At 37.5% G+C, this 26,458-nt stretch overlaps 2 protein-coding genes across 5 annotated transcripts in view; one reads left to right on the forward strand and one right to left on the reverse strand.

The window, feature by feature from the left end:
* The window catches only part of DNAAF6 (dynein axonemal assembly factor 6), a 36,590-nt gene extending 20,766 nt beyond the window's left edge, over positions 1-15,824 (forward strand). For all 3 annotated transcript variants that reach the window (XM_063703072.1, XM_063703071.1, XM_055377068.2), the window contains exons 6-7: positions 11,385-11,470; positions 15,584-15,824. In XM_063703072.1, coding sequence (XP_063559142.1) covers positions 11,385-11,470; positions 15,584-15,713 — 216 coding nt within the window. In that variant the 3' untranslated portion in view covers positions 15,714-15,824. The remainder of the gene's footprint in view (positions 1-11,384; positions 11,471-15,583) is intronic.
* The window catches only part of NUP62CL (nucleoporin 62 C-terminal like), a 143,471-nt gene that overhangs the window by 97,435 nt on the left and 19,578 nt on the right, over positions 1-26,458 (reverse strand). Inside the window, exon 1 of one of the 2 annotated variants that reach the window (XM_055377066.2) lies at positions 17,378-18,144. The exons of the other annotated variant lie outside the window; for it this stretch is intronic. The gene's annotated coding sequence lies outside the window, so the exon portion shown is untranslated. Of the gene's footprint in view, positions 1-17,377; positions 18,145-26,458 lie in introns of those variants that run through there. 2 annotated transcript variants of the gene reach the window in all.

The following is a 26,458-nucleotide window of genomic DNA, read 5'->3' on the forward strand; positions in this document are numbered from 1 at the left end:
AGTTCCAGGCAGCACAGTAAACCTTCACTTAAATTTCTAATCGTTGTTTCAGTAATATATTCATAATATATACATTTATAGTTAATGTCATAACACTCCTTCATAATGATGGTGGTTGTGGGACATGGTAACAAATACTTCCTTAAAAGCTAATCTAATCATATAGACAGTATATTTCTGATTATGGAAGTAATATATATGTAAAATTTTAAGCAATACCAAAATTAGTAGAGTTGATGATAAAAGTCCATCATAATGAGATGGAGAAAAATTGAGAGAGAGAGTGTGTGTGTGTTTGAAATAGGCTATGGTCAAGGATGGAATAAAGGTAAAAGATGTCATATACATATTACTTCATATATGTATCAGTAATTTTACATTTTGATGATGTCATTTTGAGGTTTCATCAAAATATCTGAATCACATGGTCTGGAATCCTTGAGCTGGACCTGGCAGAAACTCCCGATTCCATGCAAGCAGATTCACAGATTGACCTTGGAAATTACCAATACTTGAGGGATGAATAAAGGTAGAGGAACTGAGAAGGATATTCAGAGATGGGAGGGAAACCATAGTAGTATCCGCTGCTGTCAAGCAGGATTAGGATGCAGAAAGAACTTTGAGATTTGTCAGTTAAGAAGTCTTTGGTGATCTTTGGAAGAGAGCAGCTTCAGTGGCATGGCCAACACCAGATTGAAGAAAGCTGAGAAGTGAAGAGGAAGTGAGGAAGAGAAGCCAGCAAATATAGATTGTTCTTTGAGGAAGTTTAGTGGTGAAGAGGAGGAGAATGAGGAAATGATTTTTGAGAAGGAGGCAGGATTTAGGGGAGTTTTTTTAAGACAGGAGAGATTTAAGTATGCATTTCAGCTGATGACAAGAATCCATGCATTCATCCATGTAATATTTATTTAGTTCCTACTGTGTGTCACTAGAGCTAATGAACAAACAGTAAAAAAAAAAAAAAAAAAAAAAAAAAAAAAAAGTAGTCATGGTGTGGGCCCCTAGGTGGAGGCATTTTTGGTTGTCACAATGATTACAGAATTTTTTGTTTTTTTGAGATAAGGTCTTGCTCTGTCACCCAGGCTGGAACGTAGTGGCTTGATCTCAGTTCACTGCAGCCTCAACCTCCTGGGTTCAAGCGATCCTCCCACTTCAGCCTCTCTGGTAGCTAGGACTACAGGCATGCACCACAATGCCCTGCTAATTTTTGTTTTTTATTTTTTGTAGAGACAGGGTCTCATTATGTTGCCCAAACTGGTCTCAAACTCCTGGGATCAAGCAATTCTCTCACCTCGGCCTTCCAAAGTGCTGGCATTACAGGCAGGGCCCCCATGCCCAGCTGATTACAGGATATTATTGTCATTTAGTATTCAGGGCCAGGGTTGCCTTAAATCTTGCAATAGGAGTTATAGTCCTCAAGAATGAAGAATTGTCCTACACAAAATGCCCATATTGCTTTCCTCTAGTTTAAAAACACTGATTAGATAAAGAGGGATTGAAGATATGAGGGTGCTGCTACTCAGCAGCATTCCACCCTGTTGACTACTCTTTTTTTTTTTTTTTTTTTTTTGAGACAGAGTCCCGCTCTGTCGCTCAGGCTGGAGTACAGTGATGTGATCTTGGCTCACTGCAAACTCCACCTTCTGGGTTCAAGCTGTTCTCCTGCCTCAACCTCCTGAGTAGCTAGGACAACAGGCACGCACCACTACGCCTGGCTAATTTTCATATTTTTAGTAGAGACGGGTTCCCAGGCTGGTCTCCAACTCCTGGCCTCAAGTGATCTGCCTGCCTCGGCCTTTCAAAGTGCTGAGATTACAGGCATGAGCCACCGCACCCGGCCTGCTCTCTCCTTGAAACACAGTTTTCTCTTTACTTTAATGACCCCATTCTCACTGAGGAGTGAGGAAAGACTTCACTCTTTTCTTCCGAAATCACTAGGCATTCCTCCTCTGTTTCACTCCCAAATCACTGGCTCTTCCTATTCTGCCTTAAGTTCTCTGGAGATTTGACCTATGTCTTTTTTATCTCTACCTATTCTCTTTTCACCTAGTCTCATAGCTTTAAGTATCATTTATCTCTCTAGTCCTGAACTCTCCCATGGGCTTTGGATTCATATAACTCTTTTAACTCTCGCTCTGTCACCCAGGCTGGAGTGCAGTAGCGCGGTCTTGGCTCACTGCAAGCTCCACTTCCCGGGTTCACACCATTCTCCTGCCTCAGGCTCCGGAGTAGCTGGGACTACAGGCGCCCCGCACCACGCCCGGCTAATTTTTTTGTATTTTTAGTAGAGACGGGGTTTCACCGTGTTAGCCAGGATGGTCTCGATCTCCTGACCTCGTGATCCGCCCGCCTCGGCCTCCCAAAGTGCTGGGATTACAGGTGTGAGCCACCACCCCCGGCCTCATATAACTATTTACTTGGCATCTCTTACTTGTTTAATAGACAACTCAAACCTAACATGTCTAAAACAGAACTCTTAATTGTCTTCCATAAACCTTTTTCTCATTCATCTTCTTTGTGGCAATAACATTCACCCAGTTGCTCAAGCTAAAAACCTAAATCAGCCATCATTCCTCTTTCCTTTATACCTCATGTCTAATCCATCAGCAAGTATTACTGGCTGTACCTTCAAAATATATTCTAAATCCATCTAATTTTCATTACCACTGCAATTGCTATCATGTTACTAACGATCATCATCTCTATCCGGACCATTCTGACGAGTCTCTAATGACATTATCTCCCTGCTTTGACTCTTCATTCCCTATAGCCTTTCCACACAGAGTGTAAGAGATCCTTTTTAAAAGTAAGTCAAGGCCAGGCACAGTGGCTCACACCTGTAATTCCAGCACTTTGGGAGGCCGAGGCGGGTGGATCACCTGAGATCAGGAGTTCGAGACTAGCCTGGCCAACATGGCGAAACCCTGTTTCTACTAGAAATATAAAAATTAGCCGAGCATGGTGGTGCACTTCTGTAGTCCCAGCTACTTGGGAGGCTGAGGCAGGAGAATTGTTTGAACCTGGGAGGCAGCAGTTGCAGTGAGCAGAGATCACGCCATTACACTCCAGCCTGGGCAACTCCGTCTCAAAAAAAAAAAAAAAAAAAAAAAAAGTAAATCAGACCATATCACCTCTTCGCTTACAGCCCTCAATGGCTTCCTGTTGCACTTACAGAACAAAATCCAAACTCCTTATCTTAAAAGTAGGGAAGGGCCCCGTGTGATCTGACCCTTACCTACTTTTACAGTTTCATCCAATGTGACACTTTCTTCCTTGTTTATTATGTTCTGCTTATCCTGACCTTCTTTTTGATCCTTCAATATGCCAAGTTATTTCCCGATTCCTTGTTATTCATTCCACCTGGGTATTCCACCTAGTCCCTCAGATAATGAAATTTTACTTCTTCCTTTCCAATCATTTTAACCTATTTCTTGTTTAATTGCATGTTAGTACCTCCAGAACTATATTATGTAATAATAGTGAATACTGAACTTTATTTCTTATTTCTCACTTTAAATTTTTAAAAATTAAAAAAATATGAGTACGTAATAGAGATACACTATTCAGCCATTAAAAAAAGAGATCCTGTCATTTGAAACAACGTGATGGAACTGGAGATCATTATGTTACGTGAAATAAGCCAGGCACAGAAAGACGAACATCACACTTTCTCACTTATTTGTGGGATCTAAAAATCAAAACAATTGAACTCATGGACATAGGGAGTAGAAGGATGGTTACCAGAGAATGGGAGGGGTCATTGAGGGAGGGGAAGTGTGGGGTTGGTTAATGGGAACAAAAATATAAATTTCTCACTTTAATTGGAATGGTTCTAGTGTTTCTTCATTTAGTTAGATACTGACTTTTGGGGTATGTGTTAAGGATCTGTTCATCTATTCTGATTTTAAGAGTTCTAAGCAAGAATAGATGATGAATTTAATCAAATGCCTTTTTACCATTTGTGAAGATCATATGATTTTTTAGTTTTTATCTATTGGTAAATTATATTAGCAAATTTCTTAATATGGAACCATCCTTGCATTCATTCATTCAGTCAACAAATATTTGCTGAGTGCCTATGATTTGCCACTAAGTATTTTATGAAAACTCTCATTAACAATGATAAGCTGTAGGAAAATGAAAAAAAAATTAAAGGTGATGGGTCTCTGTTTTGAAATTATAAAAATATTTACCTCTGAAGTATAAAAATGTAGAGGTATGTATTGTCCAAAACCAGGGCAAAAAACCAGTAGGTCATCTTTTTAAATTGATAGATAAATTTCTTTTTTTTCTTTTTGTTTTTTGAGACAAGGTCTCACTCTGTTGCCCAGGCTAGGGTGCAGTGGTGCAATCTTGGCTCACTGCAACCTCCACCTCCTGGGTTCCAGCGATTCTGCCACCTCAGCTTCCTGAATAGCTGGGATTACAGGTGCATGCCACCACACCTGGCTAATTTTTGTATTTTTTCTAGAGATGTGGTTTCACCATATTGGTCAGGCTGGTCTCAAACTCCTGACGTGAAGTGATCCACCCACCTTGGCCTCCCAAAGTGCCAGAATTGCATACATAAGCCACTGTGTCTGGCCAGATGGATAAATTTTGATAATGCTACCACTTTGAAACAGTCCAGTACTATATTACCATACCTGTCTTTTTAAAAATAGTTTATAGATGCATGACTCCTCTCCCATCACAGGAGTCAAGAGTCCTCAGAGGCCTCTTGTGGCTTTCCACAACTTATTGTCCCATATTTTTATGGCCAGTTCATGCAGGCACCCCATAAACCTTTTTCCCAACATATTACCATACCTGTCTTTTTAAAAATACTTCATAGATGCATGACTCCTCTCCCATCACAGGAATCAAGAGATACTGTTCTAAGTATAGAGGATAGCATAGTAAACAAAACATAAACATCACTGCCTTCACAGAGCTTACCTTATTGTGGAAGAGATAAATAAAATAAACACATAAATTGTATTGTACATTAGAAGGTGAAAATGCTCTGAGGAGAAAAGGAGGAGGAAGTGATAGGGCATACTAGAGTTGGTGGTGGCTGAAATTTTTAATAGTGTGGTCACGAAAGCCTTCACTAAGAAGGCAATATTTGAGCAGACACCTGAAAGAGATGAGGAAGTGAGGTTCCAATGTTAGAAAGGGTTTTGTTGTTGTTGTTGTTGTTGTTGTTGTCGTTTGAGACAGGGTCTTGCTCTGTCACCCAGGCTGGAGTGCAGTAGTGTGATCTTGGCTCACTGCAGCCTTGATCTCCTGGACTCGAGTGATCCTCCCACCCCAGCCTCCCAAGCAAATGGGAGTACAGGCGCGCACCACCATGCCCAGCTACTTTTGTATTTTTTGTAGAGACGGGGTTTCGCCATGTTGCCCAGGCTGGTCTTGAACTCCTGAGCTCAAGTGATCTGCCCATCTTAGCCTCCCAAAGCACTGGGATTGTAGGTGTGCACACCACACCCACACTAGAAAGGTTAATCTAAGTGAATATTTAAAACTCCAAGATTTAAGACAGGAGGTAATCTTAGAAATATCAATAAAGAACAAGTAACTATTCTTAGAGAAATCAGGGGAAGTGTCCTAGGAATTAGTAAACGATTCCAGCAAGATGGGTAATAGGTAGTATCACGTAAGAACATGAGTTTTTACGTTGTATATGTTTTAGGTGTACAACATGATGTTTTGATATACATATTCTCAGTAAAGTGATTACTACAGTCAAGCTAATTAATGTAGTTATCGTCTCAGATAGTATCTTTTGTGTATGTGGGGGATAAGACCACCTAAAATCTACTCTTAGAAGATTTCCACTACTTGGTATAATATTAACTATAGTCCTCATGCTGTACCTTAGAGCTCTAGATTTATTCATGCTAAATAACCCAAGTTTGTATCCTTTGACCTGCATCTCTTCATCTCCCACCCCACCTCTAGTAACCACCATTCTTCTCTCTATTTCTATGTATTAGATATTTTTTAGGTTCCACATTTAAGAGAGATCATGCAGTATTTTTCTTTCTGTGTCTGACATTTTTCACTTAGCATAATGGAGGACATGAGTTTTTTTTAACTGGAAGAAAGGGACAGGCCCAGTGTTATAAAGGAAATAGGAGAGAAAAAAAAAACTGGCGCCAACTGAGAAGACTATAGGGGAAGCAGTGTAATTGGGGAGATCCAGATTTCAGTTAGATTAAGAAGCTGAGAATATTCAAAGAGGCTTAAGAGATAAGGGATGATGTACTATGTATTCCAGAGGACCTAATGGAAAAGGCTCAGGATTTGATGAGGGATGGAAAATGGAGACATAATAGGAGATATGAAGATCCATATGGTAGTTATGTGATAAGGAATGATTTGGGAGTCTGAGACTTCTTGTGGTTATTGACAAATAGAGTTAAAAGTATAATGAATTTAGTTCTGATGGTCTCAAGACAGGTAGTGGTGGTGAGGCTATGATTATTTTCGGGGAGAAGGTGAGTGCCAGTGGAGATGTGGATGCCGGTAGATGAATGTTCTTACTACAGAGTGAGTTGAGCTTACTCTTGACTCCTGTGATGGAGAGGAGGTATGCATCTATGAAGCATTTTTAAAAAGACAGGTGTGGCAATATAGTACTGGACTGTTTAAAAATGGTAGCATTATTGAAATTTATCCATCAATTTAAAAACATGACCTATTGGGCCTTTGCCCTAGTTTTGTACAATACATACCTCTATATTTTTATACTTCAGAAGTAAATATTTTTATAATTTCAAAGCAGAGATCTAATGCCTTTAATTTTTTAAAATTTTCCTATAGATTATCATTCTTCATGAGAGTTTTTATAAAATACTTAGTATGGCTGCAGTGGAAAAAAATATCTTATACATGTTTCTGTAGTTAAACAATGGGAAATTAAACAGTTGAAGCAATTCAGAATGAAATCTACCCAAACTTTTTCTGTTAATCAAAATTTCCTAATATTGTTAAGTTTCAAATGGGAACTCAAATAGCCTTCTTTCCTAAGAATCAAATGTGTGAGGAGTGGTTGCTGTATTTCTGTCAAATGGAAATATTCTTATAATATCTAGAACCCATAAATAAATTAATTTAGAATATCTTCCAAAGTGTCAGTCCAAACCCTCCAGTGAAGCAGCTTCACTGAAATATCAGTAAATAGTGCTGGTCAAGTTACATATAAGATATTTTTTACTTATTCTTATAGTGGTGATGAAGTGACAGTTCAAGAGGAAACCTAGAATGGATGACCTCCATGGAACACCTGCTATTTGGACTTCTCTTGTCAATTTTCAAACATCTTATAATATAATTGTAGACATTTATCTGAGGAGCTGAGAAGCCTGTTAATCACTTACAAATTATATGACCTTTCAGGAACCATCTTGTCATACACATCTCTCATAAGAACACGACAGGAAAGAAGAGATTTGAAACTCACAATAATAATCACTCAATAATGACTCCCTAGTAAGTCAGCTCTCTTACAGCACATAGAGGACAATAAATGAAGCCCAAGGAAAACGATTTGCAAGCACTTTAACCTTCCTTTACCTCTCTTGAGGGAAGCCTCAAAGTAAATTCCCAGAGAGAGACTGAGTAGTTTTTACTACTTGCCTGAAGAGAAGCTGAAAGTGGGAAGAAGGGATCTCACAAACATTAAATTATGGGCTTTTTTCCTGTTACTTTTTATTTATAAGGACAGAAGGCAGATATTTGAAATAAAGTTAGTGATGGATACTGGGGTAACCAGCTTCCAGCATGGCACCCAATAATTCTCACCTCCAGATATTCTTCTCTTTGTGTAGCCCCCTCCCACATTGAGTAGGGCTGACCTGTATAACTAATAAGATTTTTTTTTTAATGAAAAAGTGCAATCTATGAGGCTACATTCTAAAAAAGGCATTGCTTCTGCCTTCATCTTTTGGATCCTTTACTCTGGGGAGAATACAGCTGTTGTATCCTAAGGACACTCAAGCAACACTATGGAGAAGTCCATGTGGTGAAGAGCTGAGGCCCCTTACAAACAGCCATGTAAGTGAACTATCTTAGACACAGATCCCCTAGCCCTAGTCAAACCTTCAGATGTCTACAACCACAGCCAACATCTTGACTACAGTCTCATAATAGAGCCTAAGCCAGAACCATCTAGCTAAGCCATTCCCAAATTCCTCATGCACGAAAACATGTGGCATAATAAATGTTTATTGTTGTTTTTGAGCTATAAATTGGGGCGGAGGTATAATTTGTTATGCAATAATAGATGACCAGTAAACAATAAATAATAAGTGGCTGGACATGGTGGCTTACACTTGTAATCCCAGCACTTTGGGAGGCCAAGATGGGAGGATCACTTGAGCCCGGGAATTTGAGACCAGCCCGAGCAATATAGCAAGACCCCATCTCTACAAAAATAAAAATAAAAATAAATTAGCCAGGTGTGGTGGTGCACACCTGTGGTCCCAGACACCCAGGACACTGAGTCAGGAGAATTGCTTGAGCCCAGGAGGTCGAGGCTGCAGTGATCCATGATCACACCACTGCACTCCAGCTTGGGTGACAGAGTGAGACCCTGTCTCAAAAATAAACAGTTAATTTTTAAAAAGTAACAGAACCAGAATTTAAACCTAAGTTTGATTCCAAAGGTTGAGTTCTCAGAAGGTTAAAAGTTTCCCAATGAATTTTTAAAGTTTTCCTTAGTTTACCTATTAAAATAACTTATTCTTTAAAGCAAATTCAATTTGCACCCTATGTAAAGAAAGGAACATCAATCCCTTTAAATTGTTTGGTCAGTGACATCATCCTATATTTACTAATGTTTAACAAGTTAGGTCTTGAGCGCAATCAGTTAGAGGTCCATTAATATCCATGTCTGTATTCCAGGTATTTGTTTTAAAGTATTGCTGGAAAAATCTCATGCATGTGTCAGGAGTTGTTTTTCTGTTAAGATTCCTCATTGAGTCTTCCGTCTTGCAAGATATTAATGTGTGCGATTCCACCTAATTTGTCCCTTCTCTTGTCTCTTCTCTGAAACCACTGTAGTATATAATTTTAATTTCCTTAAGAAGAAAAATTAGTGAGTTGTTTCTGAATTGCCCTTCACTAGAACAGCAAATGATTTTAAGAACCACTTTAAAGTTCTACCCAGAAATTGTATCTATTTTTGTCTTTCTCAATTGGCATTTTAACCCTGGAAAAATAATATTTTGCCATGAAAATTCTAAACATTTCAGACTAAAGAAACAAATATTTGTATCTCTTCTTTGAGGTGACATGAGTTAACAAGTGACGTTAAAGATCTCAATTTGACTATCAGACCTGAGTATTAGAGTAAAAATGGGTGGGACTTTCTTTGTCGAATAGAATGCCTATTTACTTTGAGGCAGAGCACCTGTAACTACCCCCTGAGAACCGTACGTCTCTCACTTGTAGCATCTCTGATTATGAAGATCCAAATTTTCAAAATATAAATTAGGAGGCAATTTTTTGTTGAATGAAAATGTTAACCGTAGTATTTAGATAGTAGCACCTGTAGAGCTCTATTTACAAATCTTTGTTTATATACAGATTTAATAAAGTAAAATATAACTCACAAGCATGTATTGCTCCAAACACATTATATTGCAAAAACACAACTGCCTACTTTAAGCTTCTTACAAGAAATCTCAATTTGTCGCATTATTTATTTGATATGTATTTTCCTCATAACTTACTGCTTTCCCTCTGGCCATTAGAGCCATGAATTCACCAGATGTCCAATATTTCAAGTCTTCTATCTCATTTTACAGAAAGCTTCATAATTTACCTGAACCTTGGGCTGCATTTTCTTCATTTCTTTGTTTATGGAAACCATATGCCATGCTATCCTATATATAGACATCAACTTCCATCAGAAAGAGAAAGCATGTAGAGAGTAAGAGATAGACTTTGTGTTGCGGTAAAAATACACATAGTATAAAATTTACCATTAGTGACATTTAGTATATTCACGATGTTGTGCAACCATCACCAGTATCTAATTCCAGAACATTTTCATCAGTGCTAAAGGAAACGCCATACCCATTAAGCAGTTACTTCCCTCTTCTCCATTTCCGCAGCCCCTAGCAACCACCAATCTCTTTTCTGTCTGTATAGATTTGCCTATTGTGGGCCGGGCGCGTGGCTTACCCCTGTAATTCCAGCACGTTGGGAGGCTGAGGCGGGCAGATCACAAGGTCAGGAGATCGATACCATCCTGGCTAACACGGGGAAACCCCGTCTACTAAAAATACAAAAAATTAGCCGGGCGTGGTGGCATGCACCTATAGTCCCAGCTACTCTGGAGGCTGAGGCAGGAGAATTGCTTGAACCTGGTAGGCAGAGGTTGCAGTGAGCCGAGATTGCCCCACTGTACTCCAGCCTGGGCAACAGAGCAGGACTGCGTCTCCCACAAAAAAAAAAAAAAAAAAAAAACAGAAACAAAAATTTGCCTATTGTGGACATTTCATATAAATAGAATCCTATAATATGTGACATTTTGTCCCTGGTTTCTTTCACTTAGCATAATGTTTTCAGGATTCATCCATATAACAGTACTTTACTCCTTTTTATGGCTGAATAATATTCCATTGTATGGATACAACACATTTTGTTTTTTCCATTCATCAGTTGATGCACATTTGGGTTGCTTACACCTTTTGACTATTATGAATAGGGCTCCTATAAGCAAAAACATTATGTACATGTTTTTGTTTGAAAACCTGTTTTCAGTGCTCTTGGGTATATACCCAGGAGTGGAATTGCTGGGCCATGTGGTAATTGAGATGAAACATTTAAAGTGAAATCTTACTAAACCAATATGTTGTCCTTTTGGGGAGGTGGGAGTCATATTGTTATTTCTCTTTTGTTTTGATAACATAACACCTGAACTCCCACACCTCCCTAGAAAATGTGGTATGGAAATTTATGCCAGAAGACTATTAGATGGCATCACCAACTCATACCCAACGTGAGAACTAAACTTTTTTTTATACAAATTGCCAACTGATATAAAGGCAGTTGAAGGTCCCCAACTCTAACAGGTGTACTACTATGTACCTTCAGAAAATGAAGGTTACGGTCAAGTAACCAAAGTGTTTCTGTATAGCTTTGGAGCCAGAAACCTTAGTCAGATTACAGGAGGTTGCCCTTGGGCCACTCACTAAATTTCTCTGTTGTAGTTTCTCCATCTGTAAAATGGGGATAATAATCTCTGCTGCTCAAGATTGACATAAAGATAGGGCATAGCCTGGCACATAGTTGACAATAAATATTAGTCTCTTTTCCCCATATATTCTTATATTCTTCAAATTAATTGCTCTCCAAGATATCAGTATTTTTCTTCTCATTTTCTCTTTCAGGCTAAAATTAAATTGCCAAATACAAACCCTTCTGATATTCAAATTGATATCCAGGAAACAATCCTTGACCTTCGTACTCCTCAGAAGTGAGTAAAACTTAGAACTGGAATAGTGTATTATAATATTAAAGAGTCTTCAGTCAATATTATTTTTTTAATGTACAGTTATTTTGTATCACCCCTAAAGTCTGAAGAAAAGTGGAAAATTTTGTTAATCATTCAGATGTTTGATCTACATTAATATAAACATAAATATGTTTGGAAATACTTGGACTTTTTTCTACTTTGCATCCGTGCATTTGGAGTGGGTTAATGCTATTAAAACACAATTCTTGACACCCAGATGCAGTTTATCTATCAGAAAAAATAACTAGAAGTGAAAATGCCATTAAGTTGTAAGTCTTATATGTGGTTTTTGTACATTGATTACATAAGGGAAGCAATATCTTTATACTTTTGTCATTTTGTGGGGCTGTAAGGTTAAATTTGAGTGTTTTCATTTAAATCAACTAAAAGGTCTTGCCATCAATTACTATCTAAATACCTCACTGCTTTGTGCACATCTTATCTGGATATAGAGCAGTGAGCACATACTGGTTCATTGCAATGGTCCTAACTCTGTAACTCATGAACATTTCAAACTGGATTTGGGAGGCAGACAGTTGCTGGCACATTTTCTTCCTTCCATTATCAGTACCTATAATTCTCCTTTGTTGAGCTTAGGACTTCAAGAAAATGACAAGGAGATCCTTCATACAAAAGATTCCTATGTGTAAACAACCCAATATGCATATGTGGCTTAATCTTGGCTTCTATAGTAAATGCATTTAACCCAAAATGGTCTACAGATAAATATATATCAAATGTTTTCTTATTATTTACATCATTTCAAAAATGTATCCTCACAGAACAATCATCTCATTTATAAAAATTATATTCACTATTTCTGCTGTTTACTTCAAGGAGTATTGTACCCTTTTGTTGCATTTTATACACGAATTTACTCTTCCACATAACCTTTACAAGGAAAATTGGTTAAATGAACAATCTTCCAAGATATTTGCAAGCTTGTTAAAAGCACACACATGTCTAAATACCATGGAGTTAATTTCCGTTTCCCTAGCAGTTCTCACTGTCTGTGAGACTTTCATTTAGTGGATTCTGATGGATATCTGTAATGACGGCACAGCCATAGCAGCTACCTAAAGATTGATGGAGACAGCAGAAATACCGAATACAATTTTTATAACATGAGATGTTTGTTCTGTGAGGATACATTTTGGGTTAAAAGTACTTTTCCACATAGAACATGGGCTATACACTAGGTCCTTTGGATCATAATGTACTTATATATTAAATGCGCAGTGCAGAGAGGTACCATCTCTTAAGAAAACCTGCTTAACTAAGATAGAAGACAGAAGATATAATTAAGGATTTTATCATGTTTCTTAAATACTTGAGAATCCTTTAGAGCCATGCTTTTCTCTGAAATTGCATTATCGGGAATGTGTCTTGTTTTCGAGTTTATTGATATTCACACCTACTTTCTTTAGTTTCTAACTTTGGCATCATATAATGAATGCTATGTTTATCCAATCTGAGAAAGATTTGAGAGGGCATTCTGTTCTTGTATCTATAAGGCAGAAACAAGCGAATTTATTTTAACTGAATTGACCAGTGGTTTCTGTCAAACAATAGTCAATTTCATTCGAATTACCAATAAAACCCAGGTATTTACCAAAATAAATAAAGCAGTTTACCAAATTCTTCACTTTTTTCAATTGGTTGTTTTGGCATGTAGATACCCAACATGGAGTAAATGGAGAGGAGGAAAGATGGAGAAAATTGGATAATTTACGGGGATCTCTTAAGTCTTCATATGAGATTTCATTATTTTTCTAAGTGAATTCTAAGAATTTCATAAATGAATACCTTGAATGTGATAATAATAACATATTCTAAAGACAAATGTAAGCTAATTTTTGGTTGAGTGCTGCTTTAGATTACTCACACATTTGCTGTGCTCCTTTAGTTCGGATTGGGAATTGACTGATTTTCAAAGACTGATAGCTAAAAAAGAAGTTTTCTAAATGAAATAGTTGAGTTGCAGCTCAGTAGCTATTTCTGCACTTTCTTTGAAAATAGTTATGTCTCCTTCAGTAAACCTTAAAAAGGTTTTTAACCCAGATATGTAAGTCAAATAATTTTGTTAATTATATAAGATAAAAATTTCATTATGCGAATATGCTGGGAACCAGGATGTCCTTTGCTTAAATCTCTTGTGAGCAACATCAACTTAAACTCTCTAATATAAGTATAAGCAAATATAGTGTATATTAATATAGTGTAAGTCTCTAAACTTGAGTTCACTGTAGAGATTTTTTTTGTATTTACATTCATGTATTATTGTTTGCATTTAATTTCTAATGAAAATTAACACTGGATGAACCTTTGATCACTGCCTAGACTGTAACTTCTGAAAATGCAAATACATTGTCAATGTAAAAGTAGAGGTATTGGGTTTAAATGTTTGTTCATATCTTATAGTACTAATCTATGGTAATTATTCAAATGTTATTTTGTGGTGACCTGAATACTTGCTTCATTTATTTACTCACTCATTCATTTATTTATTCACTCAACATTTATAAAGTCTTCCACTAGACACTAAGGGAGCACCGAGATAAGATACATTAATGTCCTTCCATGAATTGTACATGGATAAGTATTTGGAGAATTTTTATTTTGTTTAAATATAAATCTCAGTACAGATAATAAGACAGTAAAACAGACGACGAAAATATTTCCCTTCTCCTAAGAGCCTAAATCAGTTGTACAGTTCTACTGTTCAACATTTTATTATGTGAAGCCATACTACTTAGAACTACACAGAAATGCAGGCGTAGATGGATCATTCCAACGGCCACTGTCTCTTTTGAATTTATTTCTCTCTGGACAGAGAAGTGCACATTATCATTGGAACTCCTTCTTCAGCTGATTTATAGTTGTCTTTTAGTGCAACGAAGCTACCATACTAAGCTTTGCTTTCTTTTAAAAGTGAATATATTATCATTTATAGAATAAAGTATAAAGGAAATCTAAGTCTAGCACAACCTATATTGTAAACAGATTTAAAGGATGGACTCTAAACGGTTTTTGCACTCACTTTTTTTTTCCTGAGATGCCAAATATTACAGTCTACATTAAAATGCATTGCCACTTAATGGCAACGTATTCAGGCGAAGTGTTTTTCCTACCCCACATGGAATGGAACAAGAGTCACAGAAAATTTATCCTTCAGGTTCCATAAATGTGTAATAAATACTTTTAATGAACCCAGTCCTCTGAACTCAGGTTTTTGCAAAGGAATAAAGAAGGAATTGATTTTGAAGGGTTTTGTTTTCAAATACATACTAGTTCTCAATTCAAGAACCCAATAAGTGCCCCTAAAAATACCATATTCCTTTACTTATTTGGATATTATACCTTCCAAAAGAGCATCCTGTCCACCTTTTACAGAGATACTCAGACCTTCTCTACTGAAAATGTGAGGTAGGTAACAAGTGTTTCATGCATTTAATTTTCTTCCAAAACCAGCATGTGCTGACCCCGTGCATAATTTAGATTCATGCCAATACGGCAGAATTATGGATGTCTCATCCCAGCAATGCATCTAAAGCATAAAACTATCCAGCAACTGAACTATAAACCACAAAATAAACCTAGCAATCTATCACAGGGAATTTTTGTCAATGTGTAGTAGAAAGAATCAGAAGCAAGGAGAGAGAAGCACTTTCATTGATTTGGTATTGAAATCATTCCCAGCCTCAGTTTCAAAAACTACACCTGTGGTAGAGACTCTGCTTAAATCTATGTTAGCAGAAGTGTCATAGAGCCATTCCAATTTTCAAATTTGTATCTATTTCTATGCCTGTAAACATAGCCTGAGACTATGTAAAATGAGGTCAACTCGGAGAAAAATAGGGGCGCCAAAACAACTGCTTGGATTTTTAAGTCCAGAAAAACTGGTACACTGTTTGCGTTATTTAGGCATATTTTTGATCCAATATTTACACTATCTAAATATTGGGGGGGCGTTGGTTTCTAACACTCTAGTGGCATATGTTGTTTGCAATTGTCTTATTGAAAGTGATACATCATTTTAGGAAGCTAAGGTTTTATTTTGTTGTTTTTTTTTAGGAAGCTGTTGATAACTCTTCCTGAGCTGGTGGAATGTGCCAGTGCCAAAGCATTCTATATCCCAGAGACTGAAACTCTTGAAATCACTATGACTATGAAAAGAGAGTTGGATATTGCTAATTTCTTCTGAAACTGCATGAAAAAGATAAAAAGTAGTAAAATGGCATTGGTAACAATTAAAAAACTTTGAAAGAAATGATTGTTTTCTATATTCTTTTTATTATTCTGACATATTTTTGAAAGGGACAAAATTCAATTCTAGTGATATTGTGACCATTTACAGTAATTTCTATTACTCTGTTAGGAAATATGTTTCCTTGGCCAGGTGCAGTGGCTCATGCCTGTAATCCCAACTCTTTGGGAGGCCGAGACAGGCGGATCACTTGAGGTCAGGAGTTTGAGACCAGCCTGGTCAACATGGCGAAACCCTGTCTCTACTAAAAATACGAAAATTAGCCTGGTGTGGTGGCAGGTGCCTGTAATCCCAGCTACTCTGTCTCAAAAAACAACCAAAAAAAGGAAATATGTTTTCTTATGTAAATAAACTATTCTATTTTTATAGTGATAGCTGAGTAGAATCTTTACAGGTTAAAAAATTAGAATATTTCATGGTCAATTACATAATTGAAATATGATCATGAAATGGTGGGTCCACTTACTTCAGTAGTCTGAAAAACTTATGCTAATTATTTACATTTACACTGTGATACAATCAGTTGCATAGCAATTGGTCATTATTATTACCAGAGAATTTTATTTGGTTGCTTTTTCATTGATTTGAGCAAATGATTTACAGTGTTCTCTGTTTAGGCTCTCACTATTGTTCTGGAATATGCAGGTAATAAATAGTTTGATGTACCATACTATCAACATATTTACTTGAGTAAGGAACACTTTTGTGCGTACAGTATTATTTGGCTTCTTCAGTTGTGCTTTTAACGCTTGGATATAGTTAGGTTAAAAACATTTTTTATATGCACTAATAATTATTAGCATTGCCTTTTTGGGTACTGTATTTATATGTAGTCAATTGAAATCCTTGACTTTAAAATAAATTTAAAGAAAAGTGTGGCACATTTACAAATCCTGTTTGCTCTCATTTCCTATCTTTCTTCTTAAATAGACATATCTATTTTAGGAATTGTCTCAATGTCCCCTCCTTCTTCTGTACTGTATTGCATATGTTTATTTTGGAATTATTTATGAATACATTATAAAGCTTGTGTGACTTGGCTTCATACATTATTTTAGAACTGTGGAGTTACCAAGAAGTAAATTTTGAAAAGATGAACAATGAAAAGATGTTCATCACTTCTATATGAACTATTAAGGGAATAAATAGCAGATATTTTCTAGAGTTAATTATATATGTACAACTATGAAGCATCTAGTTTGTGACTAGATGAAATGATGAAATAGAATGAAAAGACTGAGATTTTGGAAAAAAAATGGTTGTGTTAGAACACTAAGCTCTTACAGAGAATTTGACATTTAAGCTACCAACACGACTTTCTTCTATGGGGGCAAAAGTTGAGGGTGGGATTAGCTGAAAGGAAGCTAGTGTCTGTGAGTTTAGGTCCATGATGTTACAGGACCTAAAGAGCATCATACTTTGCTTTTTTAGCATCTTTTTAAAAGGCTATATTTTAAGAATTTAAGTTGATGCCCCAAATTTAAGCTATGGGGCAAGTCTAAGCAGTAACTGTATTAGTCAGGGGTCTCCAGAAAGACAGAATCAGTAGGATATATAGAGAGAGATATATGGAAGGGAATTTATTAGGGGGATTGGCTTACCCAGTTATGGAGGCTGAGAAGTCCCACGACAAGCTGTCTGCAAGCTGGAGACCCTGGGATGCAGGTAGTGGCGCAATTCAAATTCACAAGCTTCAGAACCAGGGAAGCCAGTGGTGTAACTCTCAGTCCAAGGTCAAAAGCCTGAGAACTGGAGGGGATGGGGGTGAGGAGGGGAGGTGCTTGTGTCCAAAGGCTGGGAGCCTGGTGTTGTTGTCCAAGGACAGGAGAGGAAGAGTGTATCTCAGGTACAAGTTTGGATGAACACATTTGCCTTTTCTCTGTTTTTGTTCTGTCTGCACCCCCAGCAAATTGGAAGGTACCCACCTACATTGAGGTCAGATCTTCCCCACCTAGTCCACTCAAACTCACATGCTAATAATCTCCTCTGGACACATCCTCACAGACATACCCAAAAATAATACTTTATCAAGTTTCTAGGCATTTCTTTCTTTTTTTTTTGAGACAGAGTTTCGCTCTGTCTCCAGGCTGGAGTGCAACGGCGCGATCTCGGCTCACTGCAACCTCTGCCTCCCAGGTTCAAGCGATTCTCCTGCCTCAGCCTCCCAAGTAGCTGGGATTACAGGCACGTGCCACCATACCCAGCTAATTTTTGTATTCTATTAGAGACAGGGTTTCACCATGTTGGCCAGGATGGTCTCAATCTCTTGACCTCGTGATCCACCTGCCTTGGCCTCCCAAACTGCTGGGATTACAGGTGTGAGCCACCGTGCCCAGCCTCTAGGCATTTCTTAATCCAGTCAAGTAGACACCTAAAATTATCCATCACAGTAATCAGTATTTTTTTCTTCTCTAGAGAGAAACAGAAAGCTGGTGGAAAATGTATCTTTTTCCTATGTCCTGGCCCTAATTACGAAGACTATTCTTACCCAAGTTGACTAAATGTGTACAGATTATTCCCGGAAGAAGAGATAGAACATATCCAAGCCAACTTGAATTGGGCTTTGGTTATGTGGTATTGTATCAATTATATAATGAAACAGCTTTGAGAACAATGAAATGTGATCCAGTGACATACCCATCTAGAAATCATCCTGGGTCACTGTCCTTGGCTTCAGAAGTAACAACTATAGTAGTTATTTTGTTGTTTTGTTTTCAAGCTAATTCGCAGTGCTTTCTTCCCTTAAAGAGGAATAGTCCACTAAAGCAAATGGAGAAAAGAGAATACAAAGGGAAACTTATCTTGTCAGCATTTATTACTGAATCTTAGCCATTACCAGGAGAACTGGAAGTTAAACCACAATTGTGGCATAGTGTAGGCTACATACACATCTCCTTCATGAACTCCTTTATCTCATTTTTTGTTCCATAATCTCCGGTAGCATTTGTGGGGATTCAATAATTCATTTATTCATTCATTCACTCATTTATGCATTCTTTCAGCAAATATCCACTGAGCACTCCTCACATGCTTAGCACTGTATTAGGTGCTGGGCATATAGCAACAGCAAACCAGATGTGGTCTGGTTTGCTGCTCTCATGAAGCAGACAGTGTAGCAAGGGAGACAAACAATAACCGAACAAACACACAAATATCTATGTTCAAATTATAATTGCTGCTATGAAGAAACAGAACAAGTACCTAGAGAATATCAGAGAACCAAACCTAGTCTGGGGAGGGGTAACAGAAAAGGTTATCTTAAGGATGTAAGATTTCAGCTGACAAATAAAGAATACCTGGACTTAGGTAAAGAGAGTGTTGGGGGAAGGAGAACAGTAAGGCTTCTGGGTGCAAGGGGTAGCAAATATGAAGACCCAGGGTGAGTACAGCTTGGGGAGTTCCATGAAATGAAAGTCAGTGAGTCTAGGGTAAACCTGGGGGAGGTCAACTAGAGGTAAGTTTGGAAATGTAGGCTGGAGCAAAGTCATGTGGAATCTCATAGGCTAACATTGGGAATTTGGAATTTATTCTAAGTGCTTGGGGGAAGAGAATGTATTAGGAGGCAAGAATGGAAAAGAAGAGATAAGTTAGAAGGCTACTGCAATAGGCTAGGTTATTATTCTATACGTTAGCCTAAATAAAATTCATTATCGATTTCATTCTAATTAGAAAAAATACATACAGACTGCTATGGTTTAAATATAGTATGTTCCCACCAAACACATGCTAAGGCTTGGTTCTCAGTGCAGCAATGTTGGGAGGTGGGGCCTAGTGGGAGGTGTTTGGGTCATGGAGGGAAGATCCCTCATGAATAGATCAATGTTGTCTTGCAAGAGTGAGTGCTCACTCTCATGGGATTGGATTACAATGCAAGAGTGGATTGTTATAGAATGAAGTTGCTCTTCATGTCTTCTTTCTTTGCACATGCCTGCTGGCCCTCCCACCTTTCCACTGTGAGATGAAACAGCATGTGGCCCTCTCCAGAAGCCAAGTAGATGCTGGGCCCATGCTTCTTGGACTTCTGAGCCATCAGAATCTAGAGCCAATTAAACCTCTTTATTGCAAATTACCCAGTCTCAGATATTCTCTCATAGCAACTGAAAACGGACTAAGACACTGACATGCTCCAGGCAGGAAACTTTAACAATAGAAAAGCTCTTTAAAAATGAAGCAAAATTTAAAATCACCTATAAGCAAACGAACCATAAAAAACCACTGTTATCATTTTGGTGCCTCTTCCCAACCTTTTATTTTCGATGCCTAACATTGATGTTATTTTTTCCCAAATGGGATGATATTGCACACACTGGTTTTATAATCCACTTTATTTTAATTTCCAAGTCTATTCCTTTTTAAATCATATTTTTTCCTGAATTCTAATTGTATTGCATTGTGGTAAAAGAATGTGATAAATAATCTGTGTATTTTAAAAGACAATATTGTGTAATTGTTGGGTACTGAATTGTACATATGTCAATTCAAGTTTTTTGTGTTTTTCAAATCTTCTACATTCTTGATAATTTTTGGTCTGCTTTATCTGCCAACACTAACAGGTATATTAAAATTTACCACTGATTATAGATTTGTCAGTTTTTCCTTGTAATCCTGTCCATTTTTGTTTTACATATTTTGAGGCTATATTTTTGGGTACAGACAGATTTAGAAATGTTATATCTTCCTAGTGGATTACTCCTTTTATCAATATGCTGTGAAACTGTTTAACCCTAATAATTGTTGTTTTAATGTATGTTTTGTTTACCATTAACATGGCTGTATCATTTTGGTTAGTATTTTTCAGGCATACTTTATTTTCTATCACTTTCCATGTTTTCCATGTTTTAGATAAGACTTTTATTAACAGCATGTAGCTAAATCTGGGATTTTAAAATTTAACGAAGATTCTGTCTAAACTCACAAGTTTTAGTCCAGTTGCATTTATTGTGATTAATGATACATGTGGATGTATTTATATCATTTTATCATGAGATTTATCTTTTATTCTTCTTTTTCCTCCTTTCTTGCTATTTGTCAATTTTTAAATATTTTTTCTCTTACTGGTTTGAAAATTATATATTCTGTGTTTTTTTAACATAAATGTCTAAAGTTTCTCAGTAGTGCTACCCTCCCATAAAATAATTCAAGGACTTAGTTTTAACCCAACCACGCCTCTGTCACTTTGTTTGTATATTACCAGATTATTCATCATCATTATTGCTTTTAACAGACAATGCTTGTCTAGATTTACCCATGTGTTTACCAGTATCTTTGTTCACCATCCTTTTTCCACATCAATGCTTCCTTTCTGAATGTACACACTTTAGTGTTTCCCTCAGCAAAGGGAGTTCTTTATTTTCTCACTTAATTTCTGAAAATATTTTTATTGCCCTCATTCTTGAATACTAATTTAACTGGGTTTAGAAATCTAGGTTGACAGTTATTTTCCCTCAGACAGGGAATTTCTCTCAGACAGTTATTTTCCCTCAGAACTTTGAAGATATTATTTACCTGCATTCTGGCCTATACTGCTGTAATGTAAAAGTCTGTTGTCTGTCTTTTTGTTGCTGTGTAGATAATCTGTCTTTTCTCTCTGGTAGTTTTAAAGATTTTTCTCTTTATTTTTTGGTGTTCTACAATTTGACTATAATATGTTTAGATATAGATTTATTTTTATTTTTTTTACTTGGCACTTGTACTTCTTAAGTCTTCCATCAATTCATAAAAATTCTCAGCCATTATCTCCTTGAATATTGCCTTTCTCCCATTTTCTGTATTTTTCTTCTGGAAGTCCTCTTAAGTAAAGGTTGAATCTTTCATTCTGTCCTCCATGTCTTTTAGCCTCTGTCATATTTTTCATCTCTCTTTGTTCTTAATACTGGGTAATTTTCTCAGATCTGTTCCCCAGTTTAATAATTCTCAGGATTCTAATCTTGCCAGTGATTATGTCCACTGACTCCCCCTCATAGTGAAATGAGATAGTTCCCTTTACGCCTTCACAGGACTCCTGAAGGCGTTGGCTCATTTACTCAGACTGCAGCTCTCAACCCCTTGTGGGAGGGGGGTGCACACAGGTCAGCAGGTGCAGAGGCCAGGATGAGCGCTTCTGGGCAACTGGCCTGAGCAGATCTCTGTACAGGCCTGCAGCAGCGTCTAGGGGTTGCCCATGACCCCTGGAGCCCCAGAGGGAATGTGTTACAGTGTGCTCTTTTAGCTTTGCCATCCATGGACAGCTTAAGTGTTAAAAAGTTCAGTGGAGGGTCAGTGTGCCAGCCTCTTACACCTGCACCTGGGCCCTTGTCCAGTGTCCAGGAAGAATCAGGTTGCATGAATGAATTGAAGAGTGGTGAATGTGGAAGATTTTATTGAGCAATGGAAGTAACTCTCAGTGGGCTGGGGAGCTGAAAAGGGGATGGAATGGGAAGGTGGTCTTCCCCTGGAGCTCAGCCATCCCTGGACAAACTCTTCTCTGAGGTTCCGCCGTCAAGCCCTCCCTCTGAAGTCAGGTTGCTTCTCTCTGATGTCCAGCTACTTCTTCTCTTCTCTTCTTCTCTGCCACTCTGCCACTTTGCCAGTGGGGCCTAGGGTTTTTATGGGTACAGGATGGGGGGCAAGGTGAGCCAGGGTGGTTTTGGAAAACGCAACATTCGGACAAGAAAACAGGAATGCATGTTCTCACTTTGGGCCATGGATCCAGGCTTGAGGGTATGGCCCTCACTGGGGACTGCCCTCTTCTACCCAGTATTTCCCTGCCCCCTGTTCATATCAACAGTAGGTAATTTACTCTTGTATTTTTTATTGTGATATCCCTTTTCATGGGGCTTTAAAAAAATCTGTGAAAATCTCTTGTGGTCTGTGTTGTGGGAGCATCCTTCCAAAGCAGTTTTACCTTTGCTTCTGCCAAAAAACCTCAGAGTTAATGTTCCCAGGCCATTCAGGTAGAATAAATTAAAACCACAACCCTATTTGACTTCCAGGCCTGTGCTTTAATTCTCAGAGGAATTTTTTCTTCCACCTAAAGCTTAGACGAGACAGATAGGATTCCATGTTGTTTCCCTGTGCCAAGATGCACAGAATCTGAGCTTTATGATAGGACCTGTGGCCTAAGACATCTTCTGTCTCTGTGTTTGTTAAAAATTGAAACTCCCTTACCAGGGCAACCACAACTTTCACAAGATTACCACTCTGGCTTTCAATTTTCTCCTCATTTTTGGCTTTTGGGAGTTTTCCCTTATTTATTGGGGGCTCAGTTATTCAATTAAAAGAAATTTTGTATATCTTACCTTGTGCTAATAGAAGTTTATATCAAAAAGTAATTAGTTGACCATATTGCTGGAAATGGCTGGTCTGCTTTCTTAACTTAGCAATACATTTCAAATATCTTCTCATGTTAATATTCTTCAACATGATTGTTATAGACTGAATTTCCTAGACAGCGGATTCCAAATCAGACAAAAAGTTTACTGGGGAGTACTCTTGGGATCAACACTTGTGGGAAGAAGAAAAGGAAGCAAAATTGGACAAAGAGGTTGAGCTATGATGCAGTCATACCAAGGCCTTAGCAGACCACACGGGGAGCTCTGAATCTGGAATAAACTTCCAGAATTGTTTCCATTTGGAGCAAGGAGGCTGAGACTATACTCCTGCACTGACTGGCCATTGAATGCAAACTGCACCTGGGAAGGGGCATAACCTTACATTAGGTCACTCTCTTCAGCCAAGGGCGGTTGCCAGAGAAGAATGACAGCAGAGAGCTGTCTGCCAACAGCCCTCTCAGTAGCTGGGAGAATAAGCCCTTTGTCTTGAAGCAGGATATGGATGGCACAGAATAGTGTCCACAACAATGATTTTAAATGGTTTGAAGTCTCCCATCATATATATATGGACTCTGAATATCCAATAATGATTATTTCTACTTTTTCTACAAGAATAATAAATGAATAATACTAATATGAGCATTATTGTACATTCTCTTTGTCCGCATCTTGTATTTTATTCCTCAGGTTAAAGTCCTAGAAGTGAAATTGCTCTATATGCACATTTCTAAATATTTTGATAAATTTAGCCAAATTGCCTGTCAAAAAGGCTTATATTAGTACGCATTTCTCTACACCCTAAGAAACCTTGAATAACATCATCCTTTTTAATGCTTTACAACTTAATAAGGAAAAATAACATTATATCATTTTTACAAATTCTATTCCTTGACATACTTAGTGAGGCTGAACAATTTACCATACATTTATTGGCTATTTATGCTCTTGTTTTGAGGTCTATTTATTCTTGTCTTTTGTTAATTTTTCTATTAGAGTATTTAATTTTTTCTTATTGATTTGTAAAACCTTCTTATATATTAAGAATAGTAAAGTTAGCTATCTGTAACATATTTTACAAACATTTCTCACAGGACTTTTTGTCTTTTAATTCTGTTTAGTATTTTTAATATGAAGTTTTTATGTTTTGTAGCATATTCTTAGGTTATTCACTTATTTTTATTCTGGTGGTATTAAGATTTCATCTTTTACTTTTAACTGTATCCAGCTGGAATTTATTTTGGAACAATTAATTTTTGGCTTTTTAACTCTAAAGTTGAACATTATAAAATATGTTTAAAACATTCACTGTCACACTCTGCCTTCTCCCATTTAATTTTACTATGAAATCATCCATAATTTTTGCTGCTAGAAGAGCATTTGATGATTTGTAATATATTATAAAGCAACGGAATTTGAGTGCAGTGCACTTTTAGTCAATTCCCCTGACAAGATAATTTTTAAATGTTTCTATTTGACTTTAAAATACATTTCACATATGTACATTTCACACATACATGAATAGGTCTTACACTAAATTTATACCAGTCCGAATTTCAGAAGCATCATTATGAACATCCAACTTGACAGGTGATGGGAAGCAACCAGTTTTCCTTATCCTGCTAATCTGTTTAAATGCGTTTTTGTTTCTTACTCACATGCAGAAAACGACTGTATCACCTATGAAAGGAAAATAAATATTGGTACCCCAAAATCACTAAGCCAAAGGGAAAAGTCAAGCTGCAAACTGTGTCAGGCAAATATGCCTCCCATTCTATTCCTAAATAAGATAGCTACAAAGATAAAAAAGCTACATACCTCCCTCACAATTTGCCCACGAGGAAATTCCTTGTGGACAAAGGATAGGCAGAACTCAAAGTTATCCCTCTGCTCATGTGAGACAAATGCATACCTGACAGCTTCCTTTGCCCTATTGTTTCACTAAGCCAGACTAAGGCATAAGCGACTATTCCTGTAAATTGTGCATTCAGTGAAAAGCTAATCAGAAACTCAAAAAAATGCAACCATTTGTCTCTTATCTACCTGTGACCTGGAAGCCCCCTCCCTGCTTTGAGTTGTCCTGCCTTTCCGGACAAAACCAATGTACATCTTACATATATTGATTGACGTTTCATGTCTCCCTACAATGTATAAAACCAAGCTGTGCCCCGACCACCTTGCGCACATGTTGTCAGGACCTCCTGAGGCTGTGTCAGCGGCACGTCCTTAACCTTGGCAAAATAAACTTTCTAAATTGGTTAAGACTTGTCTCAGATAATTTTTCGTTTAAACACATTTCAACCTAAGCAGTGCTTTTACCTAAATACATTGAATATTCCCACACTCAGGAGGGGGAATTGAATGGATGAGTAGTGTGTGAAAGGTAATTTTTTTTCTTTGAGATGGAGTTTCACCCTTGTCACCCAGGCTGGAGTGCAATGGCATGATCTCGGCTCACTGCAACCTCTGCTTCCTGAGTTCAAGCAATCCTCCTGCCTCAGCCTCCTGAGTAGCTGGGATTACAGGTGCCCACCAACATGCCTGGCTTATGTTTGTATTTTTAGTAGAGATGGGGTTTCGCCATGTTGGCCAGGCTGGTCTCGAACTCCTGGCCTCAGGTGATCTGCCTGCCTCGGCCTCCCAAAGTGCTGGGATTACAGGTTTGAGCCACCACACCCGGTAGAAAGATAATTATTTCTGTTTAAAGCATTTTCCATGTGGATAACGCACAGTACAGGGAAAGGCAAGGCCAAGGTTAACATGGAATCTTTATGCCAATAAGAAAAGCCTACCCTATTGAAGAAAAGGTAAAAAAAAAAAAAAAAAAAAAAAAAAAAGGCATCCTTCGTAAACAAATTACAACCTCCACCACTACCCGAGGGAGACAAATTAGGAAAAGGCCCTCAACATTGCTATGCTGACTTTTGGCTTCAACTTCTTGCCTCTTTCTCAAATGCCTTTGGGCCTATACAACCTTAGGCAGTACCTTCTCTTCATCCTCCTTTTTGTTGTCCTCTTCAATTCGTGCTGTACTACAGGCTTTAACGGTCAGTTAAGGAATCCAAATAAAGCCTGCAATTTAGTTAATAATATTATACCAATGTTAATTTCTCAGTTCTGATCATTGCACTATAGTTATGCAAGACATTAGCACGAGGGAAAGCTGAGTAAAAGAAACACGAAAACTCTGTATGATTTTGGCCACTTCTTGTGGGTCAAAAATTATTTTTTAACAAAAGGTTGTTTTAAAAAGTCAGTAGTGACTTTTTTTAAAAAAACGTAGTGTTTTAAAAAGCAGAGTGAGATGGCAGTGTAGGACTCTCCATTAATCATCCCCCCCACAGAAACATCAATTTGAACACATGAAAAAAATCT

The sequence above is a fragment of the Gorilla gorilla genome, chromosome X, assembly GCF_029281585.2.
Source record: "Gorilla gorilla gorilla isolate KB3781 chromosome X, NHGRI_mGorGor1-v2.1_pri, whole genome shotgun sequence".
In the NCBI taxonomy this organism is placed as follows: Eukaryota; Metazoa; Chordata; class Mammalia; order Primates; family Hominidae; genus Gorilla; species Gorilla gorilla.